The sequence below is a fragment of the Penicillium alfredii genome, assembly GCF_028826965.1.
Source record: "Penicillium alfredii strain IBT 34128 chromosome Unknown utg000004l_segment0_segment0, whole genome shotgun sequence".
Classification (NCBI taxonomy): Eukaryota; Fungi; Ascomycota; class Eurotiomycetes; order Eurotiales; family Aspergillaceae; genus Penicillium; species Penicillium alfredii.
The window spans coordinates 1445022-1465584 of record NW_026622701.1 but is presented as its reverse complement, the minus strand read 5'-3'; the positions used below and the strand labels follow the sequence as shown (position 1 = coordinate 1465584).

Below are 20563 nucleotides of genomic sequence, written 5' to 3'. Positions count from 1 at the left end.
TCATTCTGGTATATCCCGGAGGATATCTGTGCTTGCTAGATGCGAAGATCTATTTCGACTTCCACGATACAATGCATGGTCTTTTCATTGCGAACCCGCACAATATCCAAGACATTGTATAACGCCGAACTCAACGATATACATCAGACTTCCGAGGATCTATATATACTCTTGGAAATAGTCCATGTCCTACACGGCACCCATGACAAGAAAAGTCTCATGATCATTATACATTGCAACACTCAAATGTCTACACCGATTCCCCCCATGCAACCCACCGCCGCACACACTCATCCACCCCCCGCAGCGCCTCCTTCGCCGCCGCAACCTCAAACCACTCGCGATGCTCCTTGCCACACTCCCCACACCGACCCAGGTCACGCACGCGTAGATCCGCAAGCTCTAGGTGAATGAGTCGCTCCACACGATGAACATGCGGGACTTTACATCCTGGCATCCCGGCCTCGGCAGAGTTGTGCTTTTGCTGATCTGGGCGGGGCCGATATGGGGGTCTGCGCGCGGGAGAAGAAGATGTAGATGCAGAAGCAGACGCGTGTTGTCCTATTGAAGATGGCATGTATGGATAGTAGCGGATCAGGGTGAGGTCGTGTGAGCACTGTCTGGTCCACTCCGTGAGCCGGCGATGAACATTCCCCGTGCGCCCAATCTTGAGCCGGAGTGTCCCCGGCGAGGTAGATGTTGGACTGGAGATTAGGGCATTGAGGTCCTGTGCAGCGCGGATGGCCTCGCTGACGCTGCGTGGTTGGGCTGGTGGGCGGAGAGTGCTCGACGGCCCCGGGTCGGCAGGGAGCAACGACGATGCTATTTCTCTCGATGGACGGGCCGCTGAGCTACCCCGAGGACTGGCTGTTGTCGGAGGCGTCACCCAGAACATGTAGATGTATCCTTCTTCGTCGGCGCTGGAGATGGGCTTGGCCATCTCGGTGAGTAAAAGCGAGGTCGTCTGGGGCGAGAGCGTCGACGGTATCCATGAGAGCAGGGACTGGGTGTGCGAGGAGCACGATGATGAGTTCTTGTGGTGGCGACGACCATCCCTCGAGCTGGTGGGAGCGGAAGATACTCGCGGCCTGGGAGATGAGGGTACTCGCACATAGTGCGGGGGTCCGGCATTGCTTGGTCGCGGAGCTCGCTGGTAGGGACTCTGAGGAGATAGCGAGAGCCCTGGTACCGGGCGAGTTGGTAGAGTTGTATGGACAGGTTTTGAAGGAGGCTGGAAGTCCTCATCGTCTTCGTCGACAACCTCGAAGCAGCAGAACGTTCTCTTGGGTGCTGGTCGACGCTTCTTTTTCTCGCCGCAGTTCGCGCTACTTGTGATCTTGGAGCCCCTGCGATGGGTCTTGTGGGAGACTGGTTGCTCATCTTTGATCTCAAGAACCCCCAGCCGGTCCATCAGGGTGTCGATGCTGGTTCTGGGCTCGACTTGAGCATTGGAAGTGCTGCATGCTATGGAGGACATCGCCTGATCCTTATGCTGCCAGCAATACAGCGAGGCTAGATCTGTGCCATAGCATGGTCCCTTTCTCGGGGTTGCTGCTAGCCCCCGGCGACAGGGCCGACCATTTGCTGTGATGCCTCTACAGGTGGTGGCCGGGTTTCGAGAGTCGGTGCGAGGGAGCAGAGACTCGGGAGTATTTGTGATTTGAGGCATGCAGAGACTACCTCAAGATAACAAGAACCAAACCAAGGCAACAGACAGAGTAAGGCCAGGGTTGTCAACTGCAAAGCAGCTTCAGCCTGGGAGGTGCCATGATGCCTGTGCGGTGAGCGCAGGAATGTTGTGGAAATGCATTGGGCGCAGCTCCACTTGCATGAAATGCCCAGCCCAGTGGGTAATCATAGGAATAATAGTCACCACAGCCATCGCAGTAGCTGCAGTAGGCAACGGTCCAAGTCCGAGGCTATTTTGAAACACGGTGGCGGTGCACTGTGGCGGAGACAAAATTATACAACAAAAATATAAAATAATCAAAAACGTAATAATTGATTGCGCCAGAAACATTCATGCAAATGGATATCTAAATGAATTGCAAATTTCACCCACAACTCCAGCATCATGCCATCCTGCCAGCATCCGAACTCTTCTTTATTGGGCATAATCAAAGGTCATACCACGACATTTCAGCCAGAAGGAGCGCACAAGGTCGAGCGACTGTTGTTTAGCTCCTCGGGCCACAACAAGAGACCCAAGAAATCGTGATTTATCATGTGGCGACAGAGGTGACCCTTGCTGCCCATTTCCATTTGGCAACAGATTGTCCAAGGACTCGAGCGCAGCGTTCAGGCTCGGACGTGCCAAGCCCATTTTCTTGAAAATGGTACGCCGAAGTACATCGTTCAGCGAAAGCAGGTCAGAGCGTGAGCACCGACCCGCAATCTGCTGGATTAGGGCGCCGCATAGAGGAGGAATGAACTGCTCGAGGACAGATTGAATGGCCATGGTTTCTTCCTCGGTGCTGCCCCGGAGATCCATCACAGCCACCCAGAACGTAGAGGCAGAGCGGAGTGGAAGAGGTTCAGGCCGAGTCAAGGCATGAAGCGTAAAATTCAGCAACACTGCGAGAATGGGCGGGCGCGGGGACCCCGAATCAGAAGCTGGCGCCGAAAGTGGTTCTGTCAGGGAAAACAGAATCGAGTAGTATTTTGGCAGCAGACGTGCCAAAAAGTCGATACCGGCATTGGCAGTCTCGGGGTCGTACATATCCGGGTTCTCTAGCATTGAAGAGAATAGTTGGGCCACATGGACAATCAATGCCACGGCCTCGTTCCGGATTTGCAGCGCGTGGGAAGCGTGCGAGGCCAGAAACGAGGAAGCAGTGGCCATGATGACATCTGTGCCTGAGATTCCGAGCGGGAAGCTTTTGATGAAATCCACGGTCAAGGACGGCGGGAAAACAAACAGCCCAGATGACTCGGTGTATCCGGCCTTTAAGATGTCGCAAGCTGCATCAATGATGTTATTATCGACGGGAAAGTCGACGATTAGGAGCCGCATTGACTCCATAATGAGGCGTTGTGTTTCAGCACCCGGTCCAGCGTTCCAAAACGACGGGCGGTACGGGTTTCCATCCTGCGTTTCCTCAATGTTGATGACATCGTCACTATCTGCCCGAAGTCCCTTTCCGATGCTGGCGATACAGCTCAAAACAAGGTGGCCGCGAGCACGGGCAAATTCATACCCAGATCCTGCCGCTTCGTCGCGTGCCGTGCTGGCTTCCTGGACAAAGAACCCCAATATCCTCTCCAATGTCTGCACTTTCTCCTGGTCGGTAGACAGATTTTGTATGATGGTGGCAATTCCTTCCAGGACCTTGGGCATCGTGAAGACCGTTGCTGTCGGCTTAGTCTCAAATCTATCCAGTTGATCGAGAAACGCGGGCAGCTCCGCCGTTAAGACGCGGGAGCACGACTTGGACAGGGTGAGAATAGAGCGTGACGCTGCCTGAGCACACGACTCAAAGTTGAGAGAATCAAATAGGATATTCAGAACTCCCGGCAGAAGTGAATGGTGGCGTTCAAAGTACGACTCGTATTTGCCGAATGCATCTACCAAGGTCTGGCGAGCCTTGAGTGGTAGACCCGTCTCTTCACCTGCACAGAGTTGGGTAAAGGTATCACTGCCAAAGATGGCATCTAGACACTGATCAGCGTGCCCATTTTCATCAACTGCTTCAGAAAGCTGAGCAATGCAGAACATGGCTGCCTCGAAACTGCGCCAATCCCGGTTTCGTAGGTTGGTTGTTGCGCTTTCTTGGAAGACACCCACGAGCTCAACACCAAGGACTGGATAGGCTGAGAGTAGGTAGTCACAAGCCTCGTAACGGAAAGCGTTGAATTCACCCCGCTCTTCATCGGTCCATCCCTCGAGATCTGTGACAGCGGGATATAGCAGTTTGTTAAACACTCCAAGGACAACCTGGGCCAAGTGGCCTTTCACCACTTGATACCTGGGGTTATCTGTCTCCAGCTGATCTGGGAGACACTCTGCGATATCGTTCCAATACTCCAGAACCCGCGGTGTTGCGAGATCATCAATTGCCGCATAGCCCGGAGTTTGGAAAATGTCATGCACAAGTGTGAGGATCTCGACGTTCTGGGATGTCATTGGGTCACTGAAAAGCTCCATTTGTAGTGAAGAGACATATGCCACCATGAGGTCCACAAATGCCATGTTCTCGGAGATTTCATCCCCATTCTTTACCGACACGATGTGCATGGTCACAGCAGAATGGGCCAGGATATCAGAGAGCATCCATAATGAGTTGCCGTCAAAAGCCCAAGAACGACTCTCAAAAGCTGATGTCAGGATGGATGCTGCGCTCTCACTGAGGCTAGGTACTCTGAGCGCTTCGATGATATTTTGACCACAGACGATTGCTAGATTATGAGTTTTGTCTGTATCAGTAGAACGTTGGAAATTTCCATAAACACCGAGCCATGTCTAGCAATGGCAAGTCAGCGATAAACCGCTTAGAAGTGAAGCCAATCTCAGTTAAGCATATCTCACCTTCCAAGCCCCCATGGCCTCAGAACCAAGGGTCAGGTCAACCGCATTATCATCGGCAACATTGACCTGATGAACAAGCTGCTGCAGTATATATTGAACCAGGAGGAGCCCATCCTTGGTATTGAGGACAGCCCGTTGGATGACAGACCCGTCAACCGCCAAGTCTTGAGGTTCAGCATCTAAGCGCAAAGTCTCCTCAGCGAGAGCCACTGAAAAGAATACTAGTGCAACAGCCTGCTCTTTTGCCATGGCTGGCAGGACACCATTGAAGAAATCCACTGTCTGACACTCTTCCTCCGATACATATCCCCCATGGACAAGGCTTGCTGCAACCTGCCACAAAGCCCGTTTCCATAGGGATGCTGGATGCCGAAAGATAGTTACCAGGCTCGAAGCTAGCTTTCTCGTCACCATTGCCTGCTCACCCCGGTTGACCCGGGTGACAAAATGATTAACCAGGTGATGCATGACTTGAACGGCCATATCTTCTGTAATGTCACTCCTAAAAGTCAAGTTCAGAAACCAATATCAAAGAATGGAAGTGAAGTATACATTAAAAAGGACATGGCGGGAACCTACCATGAAACATTAATCTTCACCGTAAAGGTGAGCGCACCGATGAAGCGATGATGGGGAGAGCCATCTTTTTGGAGGAGTGAGTCAGCAACAGCCCAGGCATGGTCACCTTTCTGAAGCTGTTGAAGACGGGCTTGGATCTCGTTGATCCTGGTGGGGTTTCGCTGGTTGGTGGGAAGGTACAATTCTGACACTAGCTGGAAAGTGTCAGCAGAGATATGGTCTGAATTTTGGATAAATATATACATAATCTGCGTCAGAAATTGACTCCTGGGCTCCAGGGCCCTGGTTGGGGCCAAATGTCGCCATGGTTGGGGTCAAAGAAGGAGTAAGTGGGTTGGATGCGATGGAAAAAGGAAGAGTATACAATCACGTGCCGATAACCAGCTTAATCTGGCATTATTTTGTTTGCATTTCTCAGCCAATTCAAATCGGACAAAGTCCAGGCGGTATAAGAGTCGGTCAAGGTGGGATGGCCAGATGCGAAATGCCAACTTGGAAGTTTTGATGTTCTATATGCGGTGAATTACTTATAGCTATAACCCACTTTTGCCTTGGGTCGGGCTATAAGATACCCGTGAGTGTTTTCAAAATAAACCAATAACTCTCTAGCTATACAATTTCTTTCGTAAGGAGGTTATAGATAAATAGATCTTGAGCACTATAGAACATAGCCTTGTAGAGGGCAGTCACGGGAACCTTGGTAGCTATTAAGGCATTAAGGAAATAAATAAATAAATAAAAATTAATGCTAAAGATAAGACAACCGGAGGCTATTCCGGAGAAAGGAGCAATGCCAATATAAGGCAAAGGGATCAGAATTATTGCTCACGCAGTGCAAACATGACAACATCCAAGTGGGCCGCTGGAGGACTTCCGCGATCCTATGAGCAACCTCTCCACCTGCAAAAGCCACTCACACGACCTGCGGAATTAGTCGCAGCCACATCAGCACCTCTCAAGCTCGTTATCAACTTATCTTCACCCCACTTGATCCCTACAATCGTGAGGATTGGTGCGAGAGGCCCCCTTGGACTGCGTTCTCCCCTCGACCTTCTTCCGTGGTGTCCATGCTTCTCTCCCATTCAATTCGCCTTTGCTCATCTTTACGACCGCTGAGACCGTTCTCCCACCCAAGATTCTTTTCTGTCTTTGGTCCGCGCTACACCGTCGATATGGGAACCGTGGACACCACCGAACGCCTGACGCGGCTGAGACAATTGATGCGGGACAACAAGGTGGATGTATACAGTATGACATCACTTATGTTCCTTCTCAAAAGCTCTTGTATCCCAGAATGGTGCTCACACTCTCTACGCAGTTGTTCCCTCAGAAGATAGCCACCAGTCCGAATACATTGCGCCATGTGACGGTCGTCGAGGTCGGTGATTACCTCCGCATCCGCTCCTTTACCCATATCCACGGCTGATAGTTTTATTTGCAGAGTTTATCTCCGGATTCTCGGGCTCTGCCGGTACCGCTATTATCTCCTTGTCGAAGGCTGCCCTCTCCACCGATGGACGATACTTCAACCAGGCCGCGAAGCAACTCGACAGCAATTGGCAGCTGCTGAAACGCGGCATTGAAAATGTCCCAACGTGGCAGGAATGGTATGAATGACAAAGGCTGGAGCTTTCAACAGAACAAAGAGACTAAGGGTGTTGTTGTAGGACTACCGAGCAAGCCGAAGGGGGCAAGGCAGTGGGTGTTGACCCGTCCTTGATCACAGCGTGTGAGTACTGCGACCTCGATGAGTTCGAATGAGAGGCTGATACTCTGCTTTGTTACAGCCGGTGCACGAAAACTGGCGGAAACCCTCGAGAAGAATGGCTCGTCGCTTGTGGGAGTTGAACAAAACCTGGTTGATTTGATTTGGGCCAAGGATCGTCCGGCGCGCCCCAACGAGAAGGTGCGAGTGCACCCGAAGAAGTATGCTGGAAAATCATTCCAGGAGAAGGTGGCTGAGCTGCGGAAAGATCTGGAGTCAAAGAAGAAGGCCGGGTTTGTCATCTGTACGCCATTCCCTCGTGCTTTGCCCCAGAACAAACACTTACCGATTGGCAGCTATGCTTGACGAGATTGCCTGGTTATTTAACCTGAGAGGAAGCGAGTAAGAAGCGAATTTTCTACGTGGTGATGGACTTTATACTGATTGATTACCAGCATTCCTTACAACCCGGTGTTCTTCTCATACGCCGTCGTCACGCCCACAACTGTTGAGCTCTATGTCGATGACGATAAGCTTACCCCAGAGGTGAAGGCTCATCTGGGACAAGATGTGGTCATTAAGCCGTACGACTCCATCTATGCCGACGCCAAGGCTTTGAGTGCCGCCAGGAGCCAGTCTTCCAGCGCCGATGGACAGGAGAAATTCCTGTTGTCTAACAAAGGTTCCTGGGCATTGAGCCTTAGCCTCGGTGGTGAGGACCAGGTTGAAGAAACCCGCAGCCCGATCGCAGATGCAAAGGCTATCAAGAACGACACCGAACTGGAGGGCATGCGTGCCTGTCACATCCGGGATGGCGCTGCCCTGACCGAGTACTTTGCTTGGCTCGAAAATGAGCTGATCAACAAGAAGACGGTCCTGGACGAAGTCGACGCAGCCGACAAGCTGGAGCAGATCCGCTCCAAGCATGACCTTTTTGCTGGCCTTTCATTCGACACCATCTCTTCTACCGGCCCCAACGGGGCGGTCATCCACTACAAACCGGAGAAAGGCAGTTGCTCCATTATCGACCCCAAGGCTATCTACCTTTGTGACTCTGGCTGCCAATATTTCGATGGAACGACTGACACTACTCGAACGTTCCACTTCGGCGAGCCTACCGCATTTGAGAAGCGGGCATTCACTCTGGTTCTGAAGGGATGCATCGGAATTGACACGGCAGTTTTCCCCAAGGGTACCAGTGGGTTTGCTATTGATGTCCTTGCCCGTCAGCACCTGTGGAAGGAAGGCCTTGATTTCCTCCACGGAACCGGACATGGGATTGGCTCTTATCTGGTAATTGCATTTGCTTGACTCCGCCCGTTTCTTCTTGCTAACCGGTTGTTAGAATGTCCATGAAGGCCCTATGGGCATCGGCACTCGTGTCCAATACACCGAGGTTCCACTTGCAGCAGGAAACGTGATCTCAGATGGTGAGAATTTCCTTTTGTATGGTATTTCCACTCCATGCTGATTTTTGATGCAGAACCTGGATACTACGAGGACGGCAAGTTTGGCATTCGCATTGAGAGTAGGTTTTCCTGGATCCCCCTCGACTTTGACCCATGCTAACTGTCTTTAGATGTCGTGGTGGCCCGAGAAGTCAACCCTCCTCACAAATTTGGCGACAAGCAGTGGCTCGGCTTTGAGCACGTTACCATGACTCCCATCGGCCGCAATCTGATTGAGCCGTCGTTGCTGAGTGATGAGGAGATCAAGTGGGTGAATGACTACCATGCTGAAATCCGGGAGAAGACACAGCACTTCTTCCAGGCAGATGAGCTGACCCGCAAGTGGTTGGAGCGCGAGACCCAGCCCATTTCCAAGTAATTTGGCAAAGGTCACGATGAGTGATATATGTGGTTGTGTAGGATAGCCGCACCCTGTGGTCGATCCTGTATTTAGACGGGAAATAATCATCAGAAACAAAAGACATCCTTACGCATAAATTAGTAAACGGATAGTCCAGAAAATACTGCACTTCCACAAAGCCCAGTTGATTCCGGCAACTGGCCAGTTGGGGAATGCGGGAAGCTCGTGTGGAGACACTTGGACTTTCTTCTGGATCCCGCCCCGGTGCCTGTTCTGACATGGCACTTCCCCATCCAACCCGCCCGCATCGAATCACCCTAGGCTTCTTTGATTACCCATTGCGCGAGAATGCTCGCTGCTCTTCCTCGCCCATTGTCGCGCGAAAGCCCCAGGACCTGAAGCCGAACACCCTCTCGCCAACTGCGGCCCCACGCCCCCCCCCTTGCCGCAGCTCACGAAACACTCGCACACTGATTTGAAGCACCCCCGGGAATCCATAATTGGATATCTGTGGGGATGAGTGGCAGACACGGCTACGGCAACGGATACGGCTACTCCGACGCCGGCCGATACGATCATGGTGATGGCGGATACGGCAATCTCGGCGTGAACGGGTACAGCGGCCGAAGCGCCGGAGGACCAGGAGGACCAGGAGGAGGAGGCGGCCGAGATCGCCGTCCGGGCGGATATGGTGGATTTTACCCCGAACCGATCCAGCAGCCGTCTATCTCTCCAGGCCATTCCCCGGAGCCGCGTCGCGATCGAGCAAATCGGGATCGGCAACAACCGCCGTCGCAGCCTACCTCACGGCCCCGCACGAGAAACGGCGATACGGACAGAAGATACCAGGCTTCCAAGGATGATCGGCCCAGGGACCCAGCTAGGGATCCAGCTAGGGATCCAATCAGAGATCCAGCCCGAGATCTACCCAGAGACCAGCCCAGAGACCATCCCAGAGACCATCCCAGAGACCAACCCCGAGACCTAGCCAAAGACCTGCCCCGAGAGCCCCGGCGGCATCCAGAGCACAGGACTCGGGAGCGGAATGAGTCTGATGTGATGAGGTTGGAGCATAACGCTGGGGAGGCGCAGCCCATTGAAAGTTCGTCTTCGGATTGTCTTGGCTTGAAATACTGGAGTAGCTTTACTGACATTTCTGTAAACTGCAGCGGTTCTACAATCAATTCAGCGCGACTGGGATTTCATGACCGATTCCGAATGCATCCCGGTGGACGTGGCTTTGAATTTGATGGACACGAGTACATTGGGAAAAGCCGATCGTGAACCGGACTTTTTGCGCATGCACAATCAGATCCAAAGGACGCTTAAGACGATTGTCAATGGTAGGTATCGATCGACGACTGTGACAAGTCCATGCTAACCCGGCTTGCTGCAGAACATCACCAGGGATTCAACAGTTCCATCGGTACATACCACAAAATCCAGTCGAATATTGCTACTTCGCAAGGTCGGGTGCGCAACCTACGGAACTCCCTGGAGGAGGCCAAGTCCGGGTTGTTATCAACAAAGCCCGAGCTGAAAGGGCTGGCAACATCTTCTCAAAATTACGACGATATCGTCCAGTTGTTCGCCCAGATCGAAGAGATTCAATCTTTGCCCGAAAAGCTTGAGTCCCGGATCTCTGACAAACGCTTCCTCGCAGCGGTGGAAGTGCTTCACACTGGCTTGCGAGTGCTCCGGCGCTCTGAACTCGAAAACATTGGTGCATTGTCTGACATCAGGGCCTATTTCAGCAACCAGGAGATTTCGCTCACAGACATTCTAATCGAGGAGTTGCATGACCACCTGTACCTCAAATCTCCGTACTGTTCGGACCGGTGGAAGCCCCCTGTATCGGACGGTGAAGTGAGTGCATCCAGCTGGTCCGGCAATCGCTCCTGGGAACGCCCAATCTACAGTTTCTTGGCCAAATTAGATGGCTCGTCACCGATGGTCGAAGATGCTTCTCGAAACCCGGAAGCCGACACGTTCTCCTACATTCAGCTGTTGATCGAAGCGCTGAATATGATGGGTCATCTTGATGTCGCCATCGATCGGATTGAACAGCGCTTGCCCGTTGAACTATTTGCCGTCGTCGACAAGACCAATGCAGAGGTCGACACTCGCTACCCCACACCGACCAAAAGCTTTTCTTCGCAAGACAATTATCTCAAGTCCAATTTGCCGACTGAAGTTATTGAGAAGCGAGGCCACGTATTGTCCGAGTTCTTGTGGGCTCTCTACGCCAAATTTGAATCTATCGCGGAGGGCCACCGGGTTGTTCACGATGTTGTTGCGGCCATTGTGGAACGAGAGGGCCTCACCACAGGCGAGGCACTTTCCGGTGGATTCAAAGAGTTGTGGAAGCTTCTTCAGAGCGAGGTAAGATCTAGAACTTTGCGATTCTTGACTATAATTTCTTACAGATTTCTTCTAGATCCGAGCTCTCTTGCACGATTACCTTGCAACTGATGGAGAGACGTCTGTTCGAACTCGGGGAGAAGAGGCGGAGTCGCGGCTTCATCTCAATTCAGGCACCCGGGACAAAAACAAGGTAAAGATGGAAATCAGCATTATAGGATGTATCCAAGTAACTGACAGTTGGTATTTTGCAGAAAATGTTCAAGCTATCCGATATTGACCAGAACTCGGAAATGAAAGCCGAACAAGACGAGCTGGATGAAATTCTCAAGTCCTCAGTACCGGGACTTGTATCCAAATCCAGACAAAAGGCTTCTGCAAACGATGCTGCACAGTCCAGGCAAGGCAACTCGGGGACAGGCCACAAGATCCTGCTTCAACCGAGTGTCTTCAATATGGGTCTGCTTCTTCCGCCCTCGCTATCGTTCATACAGCGCCTCAAGGATATCGTTCCTGTTGATTCAGACATCTCCATGAATACATTGACCTCCTTTTTGGATGACTTCATGGTCAACGTGTTTCTTCCCCAGTTGGATGAGACTGTGACGGACTTGTGCACACTCAGTTTCATTTCAGCCGATGCCTTCACGGAAGACCCGCAGTGGTCTAAAGTTTCCCCCCGGCCTATCTTCAGGGTGAGTACCATTGCCCAGTTGCAACCCGATATTGTCTAACAACCCTATTTTCCAGGGAGCGGTCAAGTTCATGTCTATCGTTCGTGAGTTCAGCAAAATGTTGTCGAGCATTCCACACGACCAGGCATTTACGCAACTTCTCATCGATCAAATTGTCACATTTTACGACAAATGTTGCGGGTGGTATAAAGGTAGGTTTACCCGAATATCCTTATTTTCACAATTTGGCTCCAAACTAATTTTTGTATTTAGCAATGGTTACAAAAGTCTCTGCGAGGAATCATGGGGGCGGTGTCCAACTCAAAGCCGCAGCGTCATTTGCTGATTCCGGCGATATCCATGACACGGTCAACGATCTATGGAAAGGAGCTGGGGACAAGAAACAAACCCTCATCGACACAGTAAGCATTCGGCACTTGATTTCTGTATTTATGGGAACTGACTAGCATAGGAAATCGATCTTCTTCTCAAGCGGACAAATGAGGTGCCTCTGGAACCTTACGATATCATATCTGATCCTAAGACCGTCGTTGCCCTTTCACTCCTGCATAACAGCATGGTAAGAGCAGGATCATCACCCCTTCTGGCGCTTTCATTGACGACTGACATTTTTCAAGCAATGGCTGGGAAGTCATCTCGCCAAGATTCGGTTTGTCATAGACCCATTGTCGGAGTCGGACTCACCAACCTTATCTTCGAGCGGTCAACCTTCCCGCCGGTGGACATTGTTTGGGGCGATGAAGCCCAAGCGGGACAGTATCAACCACCCAGTATACCTTCCTCTTAACCAGGAAACGGCCCAGGCTTTCGACAAAACTATTCAATCTCTCCATTCACTGGGCTCCACCGCTGTCCTGACTCTGCACGTGGATATCCGCTGCGGCATCATTCACATGTTGACGAGGACCATGTCCGGCCCGAACCCTCCTGCTGTGCGAAACTCTGAGCCCATGACCCCGTCCGCGGGTGGGGGTGAGGGTTGGTGGCATATCCTTATGAACCAACCCACGGCCGCGTCACCCACTATCCTGGAACTGAACAATGACCTGATTGCATTCGACACCAACGTCTCAACGTACCTGGGATCCGCCGAACGATGGTTCATCACGTCCGGTCTCGCGCGATTCATTGACCGCGTCTTTGTGGATAGCAGCCGCTACATTGGGGCGATGAACGAGAATGGGGCTCTCCGGTTGCAGCTGGATGTGCTGGTTCTACAACAAAACCTAAAGAACATCATCATTGACCCGACTGGGGAATCGACAAATGGGGCCAGCTCCGCAAAAGGCTCATCGCAGGAAGTCGTTGCTTTGCCACGTAGCGCCAAATTCCTGGACTGGTTCCTCGAAGGCGCCGAGAAAGCCCTTGAATATGCCAAGGAAGAGAAGGAAGCGTTCGCAGCGCAGGGAGAGAAAGCCTTGGCTGCTGGGAACGGCGAGCCCTTCACGTACGATGAGCTGCGCGTGCTTGTGGACCTCTGCTTTTCTGAAATTCTTCGAGGCCCGCGTGGCATCGAGAACCGGGAGGACTTTATGTCGGCGAAGAAAGCCAGTGCTGATGCGCTGTTGACCCTGAACGAGATCATGTGGGATGCGCGGTAGTTGATTTTCATCTTATCTATGGGATTACAATTCTCAGTCTCGACTTTTTGTCAATATATCAACTTCTCGTTTCTTTTTTATTTCATCTCACGCCCAGCTCGGTTGTGAACGCCTCCGTAGAAATGGCGCGCCATCGGCCTCTTTTAGTGTCATTTGGTTTAATTAAGCAGCTTCCGCTAGCCCCGACTCAGTATGGCTTCCTGGGCCACGCGTCCTTTTCGGCTGATTCCGAGCCCCGAGACTGGCCGTGGCGATCCACGCGTGTTTCAAGATGCGGCGTTCTCATTTCTTGAGTCCCTGGCGCAAATTATCTCGGCCCGTCGGTGCCTTCGGTCCTGGTCCTGGTACTGGGGGCGTAATCCACGCTCTTTATGGGCCACCCCTAGGGCTTCGCGGTTTTTCTTTTCTGCTGTTCTTTCCCTTCTTTTAAATATTATTTATTTCTCACAACCTTCTGTCTGGGACAGTGGCATTCTTCAAGTCTGGTATTCTATATCCAGACGTCCGTTCTTTTCCTTGTGCCGTTGCACGTCCTGTCCTTTTTAGGGTTAAACTACCACCCAACTTACTTTCGTGATATAGCGTCTGCTATGAATCTATACAATTCTTTTTCTTTGATTGTTTACATTGGTACTTGCAACAGCTCTCCTGTCAAATCAAGCAATTCACAATGAAGTACCATCGTCTGGCATCTCTCGGCGCAGCCCTTCTCGGTGCCGCAGCCAACGTCTCTGCGAGTCCATTGGTCGTGCAAGAAGATGCCGGCCAGTGTCCTCGGGGCTACACGATGAGCATCAAGACTATTATCGTGTACCCGACGACCTCTGCGACTCCCTCGCTGTCGTTCGCGACTCCTTCGTCTTCAGTTGTCGCGGTAGAGACGAAGACTCCATCGCCATCGACAGATAATGTTATAGCTTCGGTGTCTTCGACTCCAGCTCCTGAGTTGCCTGTTCCTGAATCTACACAACCGGCTGTTCAGACCTCGTCTTCTTCGACGGAGAGTACCGTGGCTGTGACTGTAGCCCCTACTACTACATCTACAAGCGAGGAGACATCGACCTCGACCTCGACCTCTACAGCCGAGGTTGTCAGCAACTCTTCTTCCTCGTCCTCTTCTTCAGGCTCTTCTGGACACAATTCCGGCGAGGCCACCTACTACGGCGGCAACATCTCAGGTGGAACCTGCTCGTTCTCTGGATATACTCTGCCCAGTAGTATGTTTGGCGCGGCCTTATCGGCAGACAGATGGGACGACGCAGCCAGCTGCGGCGCCTGCGTGTCTATCACAGGCCCGATTGGAAACTCGATCAAAGCAATGGTAAGTGAATAAATCCTTGTTCAAGCATTTGCTTTTGCGATATTTCTCTTCATTCTTCTTGCTTACCTTCTTCCATTCATCCAATCTCACATCATCAATTTATAGGTCGTCGACCAATGCCCCTCCTGCCAAAGCAACCACCTCGACCTCTTCGAAAACGCCTTCACCGAGCTCTCCGCCCTGGCCTCCGGCGTCATCGACGTCAAATGGTCCTACGTATCCTGTGACCTTGACGGCCCGCTGACCCTGAAGAACAAAGATGGTACCTCGGAGTACTGGTTCTCGATGCAGGTCGTCAATGCCAATGAGCCTGTTGTCTCGCTGGAAGTCAGTACCGATGGGGAAGCTCGTGGCAGACTACCTCGCGTACCTACTACAACTTCTTTGAGAAGAAGTCGGGCTTTGGGACGGACACCGTCGATGTGAGGGTGACGGGCAAGTCTGGGAAGAGCGTTGTTGTGAAGAGTGTGGGGTGTGGCTCGGAGACTGAGGTCAAGGCGGATTCGAACTTTTAAGTGGGTTTGAGGGGCTTTATTTGCCTCGCTTTTGTGTGTCTGGACGATGGATCTGGAGGTGTATGCTTTTGTGTTGCATACCTGCAGTATCGGTGGATGGGGATAGGGTTTCCACGGACAAAAGGTCCCGCCTAGCATTTCATTTTCTGAGCATGTAACTAGCATTTATACGCCGACTCACTCCTTGATCAACACATCAAATACGGGATTATCTTTGTTGTCTCGCCGTATCTACGCTGGCCGACGAACACTCACGAGTTACAGTTGGAAACAGCCCTTGGGCGATGAGTTCTCTGAGTTCTCTGAGATTGTAGTAAATTGCAACTAGCCATATCCAAGCAGGTTGAATTTCGCATCAACCTTTCACATATCACAAAGCTTCAGGTCCACTTCTAACCAGGCCTGATTGTTATAGGCCTTGACTATCATCCAACCTTTTATGGTCTATAGGTCGAACGTTGATGAGTGTACCGGCGCTGTGTGTTTCCAATACATCCACTATCATCCCGATATAGATTCCATTTAACACGGGATACAGATGAAAAAGGCCACCGACACTATCCAGACATCTATCAATCTAGACAGCGGTAGGTAGGTCTTTCTTCCCGGATGAAGAGCTCCCTCATTTTAGATTGACTTACTTAGACAGGCCCAGACTCGGCGTTGATCTTCTTGTTATAATAACTAACTTTGGACCTCTCTTTTTGTCCGGCCAGAGCTAGTTGTTTGACTATCCATTCATTGTACTCATGGGGTGATGCGGAGTCCTCACCCGGAGAAGTCAAGTAAACGGATGCAGCTGATGTCAAGTTAGCATAGTAAAAAGAAGATAGTATTATGCATCCGTACCATCGACTTTGGTAGTCATGCCTATTTCGAGTGGAGATACTATAAAGAACAAGTTGAGGCGTTTTTTTAAGGATGTTTATGAGGATATGAACTTTTCTGAGGACTCCAGGGGAACACTCGACGTTTTATATGCTTACCCCTCAGTTTATGTGAACGAACGGCTGAGGATAAAGTGGAAGTTAATCACCAAGAATCCAATGAGGTATTCTAGATGCACAGTACTTTCCATATATCTGTATGATAGACCGATATATCATACTGCGGTAGCTCTGATATCATCACACTAACTACCTACGCAGTTGAATGCATGAACCCAATTCATACAATGTATCTTCGTGCTAGAGATGACCGCACCCACCTAGATTACTGATTGGCTAGCCGGGCATTGACGCAGGGCAACCGCTGCTCACCGCCTGCCCTAGACTGACGTCACATGAAAGTGCTCCTGTCGCATGGTAACGTTTCTATTCCGTACTCTTTATCGACTCCAGTTCTGTCTTCTGCCCCTCTCCTCACACGGCCTATTCAGCCAACATGCCGTCTCTGTCCCTATCAACAGTATCCTCCTCCTCCCTGGATACAAATGACGCCGACTCGGCGAAGACTATCGACAGTTCCGTGTCACTCTCGCTGGACGAGGCAGCGAGGGACTGTGATTCGCACCTACCATTCGAAATCCCGGGTGCTGAAGTGTTGACTGCCCCCTCTGTTTCTGTCCTTCGAAAAACTGCGAACGATGTCTGCAATCGAATCAACTCCGACACGTCTTACTCGAACCAGTTTATCATCGTGTCAAACATATCCCAGCCTCTACAGGAGCTTATAGGTGGAGATCGAAATCCCCTTAAGATTCCCTATAGGTTGACACTCGACACACAACACCAGCAAGGGGTTATCCGAATAATACCCTCAGGAGCTCATGAGCGTGTAACGCGGTCATTTTCAAACAAACTCGTCGCAAAGTTGCTCGAAATGGGAATTGATCCAGACGATTACACTATGAACTCGGCCACCCGGTACCACGGAAAATCATGCGACAAAGAAGCCGACGAGTCTCTTACTCCGTCAAGGAATCCTTCTGAAGGCGAAGACTGGCCTTCCCTCGTTATCGAAACGGGTCTTTCTGAATCCGAAGCACAACTACGAACCGATACATACTGGTGGTTCTCAAATTCTAGCTACCAAGTTAATACTGTTATACTCTTTCGTATCCAGAGATCCCCCGAGCGTAAAGTCTTCGTGAAACTCTATACTCTCGGACCTACCACCCCTAGAGTCACGCGTGGACTACAGAAAGATATTAGGCGTACCCTACTCTCTGATCCTGCGTTATCTCAAACAGACTCCCCAACAGTGTTACGACCGCACTTAGCGGCCAAAGAGATCGTCGTTACCTCGAGCAATGTTGAGAATGCTCCACTAGAGCTAGAATTCGAATCTATTATGCGCCGGCCGACCGCCCCTAACACGAGGGAAAAGGATATTACATTCACGGCTGAGGATCTTGCTGCGTGCTGCCGCCACGCGCTTCCAATAACTTGAGTTATCATATCCACAAGAAATGCTAAGAATGCTCCACTGAGGACCTTGCTGTGTGCTGCCGCGGTCTCTCCGGACGCCTGGTCATTATTAGTATATGTATTGTTAAGAAGTTCAATCCAAGGCTTGCGTTTTGACAGATATCCTTGTAGTACTGTATTTTACGTGGTTCAGGATTCCGTGGTAAAACACTGGCAAATCGATGGCCAAGGACAGCCTCACTTGCGGGCCATTTCTTACAGTCTACCTGCCGTCTGTTACTTTAATTCAGTATAGAACTACAAGGACTTTTTTACTTTAAAGTCTGATATTCAGACACGCGTCTCTCTGTTTCATTCAGTTTTCATTTCGATGTCAATGGGTTGCTGTTTTGCTATCTGACAATTCCACTCCAGTTATGTACTCAACTCTCGTTGCCCCTAAGTCACCACAACACAAGACATGTTTAAAGTTAAGGGGCCCTTGGATCAAGACACAAAACCAATCCAACATGAAATATGATCTAAACCTGGCCCATTGCGAATTCATTCAACAGTTACATCAGAATGGAAAAGAGGTGGATAAGAATGAAATTAAGAATAAAAAGAAATTTGCATTACCGCAGCTCCATGGCCTCCGAGATCCCATCCCATCCTTAGATTTCGCCAGCCCGTTCATTAAAGATAAAGGATGACACAAAACGACTAACAAGTAAAACAGCACAAGGGGAAGAAAGGGTTACCAGAGTAAAGAGAAGAGAGAAGATGAGAGGACAACGCCACAAAAAAAAAAACACAGACGCGTATTCAAACCCACCCCTATGTCACTGTGTTGCTTGGACACACCTCGTCGGGCGCAAGGGAAGAACAAACAAAGAGAAGAAAAGAAACCGACAGAATGAGGGTATGTTCAAGGGTTAAGTTAACCTCCGAAAACGAAAACAGTTCGTAGCGCATACAGAACAAGACAACGAAGTGTAAGCATCTTACTCCAGATCGAAAGTCTCAAGCTCCCTGGCTTCTTCGAAGTCGTCGAACTCGAGACCGGCATCGCGACAACGCTGAAGCCACTTCAGGGCAATGTGATTGCGTCGGCTGATCTCGGCCTTCAATTTGGCGTTTGAGGTACTGATTTCAGAGATAGCGTGGGTGGTCGTCAGGCTATGTTGCTCGAACCGCTCGTCGGTGTTCTTCTTCTCCTCCTGGAGGTGGCAAATGTACTCAATGGCACGCTGAAGGATCGCCCCCTTGTTCTTATCGCAATTCGGCACAATTCGAGCAATCTGGTTGATGCCCTCGTTGATTGCTTCACGGCGTCGACGTTCAACTGGGAGAGGGGGAAAAAAGTTAGCAGGCGACAATCGGAACATGGCGTGGGTCATCCTCACCCTCTTTGTGGTTGTTCTTGCGGATCTGATGCCACTCCGGCGACCCGACCGAGGGCTTCTGGTTCATGCTCTGGGCCTCACGGGCCGCATAAACCGCCGCGGCCGTGGAGTTGTGACTGTGAGCGCCGCCGATGGGCGTCTGATTCATATCATCCCCAAACGACAACCCTTGCGTGAGGTTGTTCGCGTCGAAAGCAGCATCCGGGGGGGTGGATACTTGTGTTGGGGAGTGTGAGCCGCGAGGGCGGCTTTCGCGTTGGCGGTCAGGGCGCTATCGTCCGACATGCCATTTTGCGTACCAACATGTTGCAGAATCTGTTGGTCGATGTTGAGCTCAGAGCCGGCGTTAGGGAGACCGTGTTCATAGTTTGCGAGCGAGCTATGGCCGAAGTTGGGCTGGTTATCAGCTCCGGGAATGCTGCCATTGCTGCCGTGGGAAGAGCGGTTGAGACGCTGGGGGTCAGGCCCCAGATCCTCCGAGCCATCCCGCTTTCGCTTGTGCGAGCCATGGCCGTCAGGGCTGTTCATGGTGGGGTCAGACATGGTAAGCCTGAAAGGTGAGCGTTCTGGTTGATAAAGCCGTTAGTCACGTAACGCCGACGAGCCAACACGTAAACGATGGCATGAGAGTGTCAGGCAATGTGTGCAAAAGGGAAGGTCAGTGTAATTGAGACGTGAATCGGTCCATGACAGGTCGAGTCACTCTCGGGATGATCAGTGGGCTCCTCCCCGAGGTAAACAAGAGACGCGTGTAGCCGACGCGCTCGCTAGGGTCCCCTCGACGGGCGAGGGGACCAGGCTTGGTCATCATCGCTGGTGCCTCCAGGCAGCGAGTGAATCTCCAAAAGCTTTCTACGAAGCAATGATGCTGTCCCGTTTCCCGTGCAAGGCTCAGAGCCCGATGCACCGGCCAGAGGGCGACATCAGCAACGCGTCATGATGGCCTGGAGCCGATCGACATGACACGGGAGCAGCATCGCAAGGAGGCGTCGTTCATGATCAAGAGCCATCTCATCGTGGAGGGGGAATAGGGGATGATGTTCACGGAGATTGGAGAGATGAAGGAACCGTACCTTGGGATGATCTCTCTATCACCTGACAGGAAGTCACCTGCCGACAACAAGACGCAGGTCACGTTGTTTGCGAAATGCCAATTTCGAAATAGACGAAATTTGAGAAAGTGGAGGGAAAGATGGATAGGAAAGAAATGATAGGACACTCGATAGCAATTTCAGAAAAAAAAAATCCCTAGAATTTTGTATCAAGAACGAAGTGATGCTTTTTCGGGGTTGTAGAATCGAGGGTGAGGGACTGCTCACGTGGCGAGGAGGGTGAAGAGGAGAGGAGAGGAGGTGCGTGATGTGCGGTGGAGGACAGCGACCACTAGCGCAACAACATCACCTGATCCAAACCCTTATGTAATCAGGTTTCTCCACCAGGAGAAAACCACAAAATAAAATCAATTAGGAAAAAAAGACATAGACACTCAAGTCAGCACTTCTTGAGTGCAATCTCTCTCGTTGCGACCGCCGGCGTTGAAATTCTCTTTTGTTCAAATGCTCGTCAGTCATGTGCGGCAATCCCGTGCCCCTCGACCGTACATCCCCACTCTGATTGGCTGCCGGCACCCGGAGGGGTGTTCTCCCGGGGTCACGTGCGCATCCAACACAGACCAATCAGCGTCGCGCATCCGACAAC

The 20563-nt window shown here is 51.2% G+C and overlaps 7 protein-coding genes across 7 annotated transcripts; 4 read left to right on the top strand and 3 right to left on the bottom strand.

Annotated features, from left to right (window-relative positions):
• Window positions 1–250: 250 nt before the first annotated feature.
• Window positions 251–1669, bottom strand: NUU61_002202 (uncharacterized protein; the record flags this gene model as incomplete). The annotated part of the gene is made up of 1 exon (XM_056652784.1): window positions 251–1669. The coding sequence occupies one exon, from the start codon at window positions 1667–1669 to the stop codon at window positions 251–253; it is 1419 nt and encodes a 472-aa protein (XP_056513851.1).
• Window positions 1670–2104: 435 nt separating this feature from the next.
• NUU61_002201 (putative importin 13) lies at window positions 2105–5410 on the bottom strand (the record flags this gene model as incomplete). The annotated part of the gene is made up of 4 exons (XM_056652783.1): window positions 2105–4459; window positions 4526–5027; window positions 5105–5298; window positions 5348–5410. The coding sequence occupies 4 exons, from the start codon at window positions 5408–5410 to the stop codon at window positions 2105–2107; spliced, it is 3114 nt and encodes a 1037-aa protein (XP_056513850.1).
• Window positions 5411–6171: 761 nt separating this feature from the next.
• ampp (aminopeptidase P) lies at window positions 6172–8636 on the top strand (the record flags this gene model as incomplete). The annotated part of the gene is made up of 10 exons (XM_056652782.1): window positions 6172–6352; window positions 6423–6482; window positions 6546–6711; window positions 6772–6833; window positions 6892–7113; window positions 7166–7211; window positions 7265–8102; window positions 8155–8239; window positions 8293–8337; window positions 8389–8636. The coding sequence occupies 10 exons, from the start codon at window positions 6172–6174 to the stop codon at window positions 8634–8636; spliced, it is 1953 nt and encodes a 650-aa protein (XP_056513849.1).
• Window positions 8637–9134: 498 nt separating this feature from the next.
• On the top strand, window positions 9135–13275 carry NUU61_002199 (exocyst subunit SEC8; the record flags this gene model as incomplete). Its single annotated transcript, XM_056652781.1, has 9 exons — window positions 9135–9720; window positions 9788–9961; window positions 10015–11000; window positions 11056–11172; window positions 11234–11674; window positions 11730–11865; window positions 11927–12075; window positions 12126–12233; window positions 12292–13275. The coding sequence occupies 9 exons, from the start codon at window positions 9135–9137 to the stop codon at window positions 13273–13275; spliced, it is 3681 nt and encodes a 1226-aa protein (XP_056513848.1).
• Window positions 13276–13945: 670 nt separating this feature from the next.
• On the top strand, window positions 13946–15111 carry NUU61_002198 (putative extracellular cellulase CelA/allergen Asp F7-like; the record flags this gene model as incomplete). The annotated part of the gene is made up of 3 exons (XM_056652780.1): window positions 13946–14596; window positions 14702–14911; window positions 14953–15111. The coding sequence occupies 3 exons, from the start codon at window positions 13946–13948 to the stop codon at window positions 15109–15111; spliced, it is 1020 nt and encodes a 339-aa protein (XP_056513847.1).
• A 1383-nt stretch (window positions 15112–16494) lies between these two features.
• On the top strand, window positions 16495–17502 carry NUU61_002197 (uncharacterized protein; the record flags this gene model as incomplete). Its single annotated transcript, XM_056652779.1, has 1 exon — window positions 16495–17502. The coding sequence occupies one exon, from the start codon at window positions 16495–16497 to the stop codon at window positions 17500–17502; it is 1008 nt and encodes a 335-aa protein (XP_056513846.1).
• Window positions 17503–18463: 961 nt separating this feature from the next.
• NUU61_002196 (basic helix-loop-helix domain-containing protein) lies at window positions 18464–19408 on the bottom strand (the record flags this gene model as incomplete). Its single annotated transcript, XM_056652778.1, has 3 exons — window positions 18464–18804; window positions 18866–19081; window positions 19165–19408. 3 exons carry the CDS (start codon window positions 19406–19408, stop codon window positions 18464–18466), a joined length of 801 nt encoding a protein of 266 aa, XP_056513845.1.
• Window positions 19409–20563: the final 1155 nt, after the last annotated feature.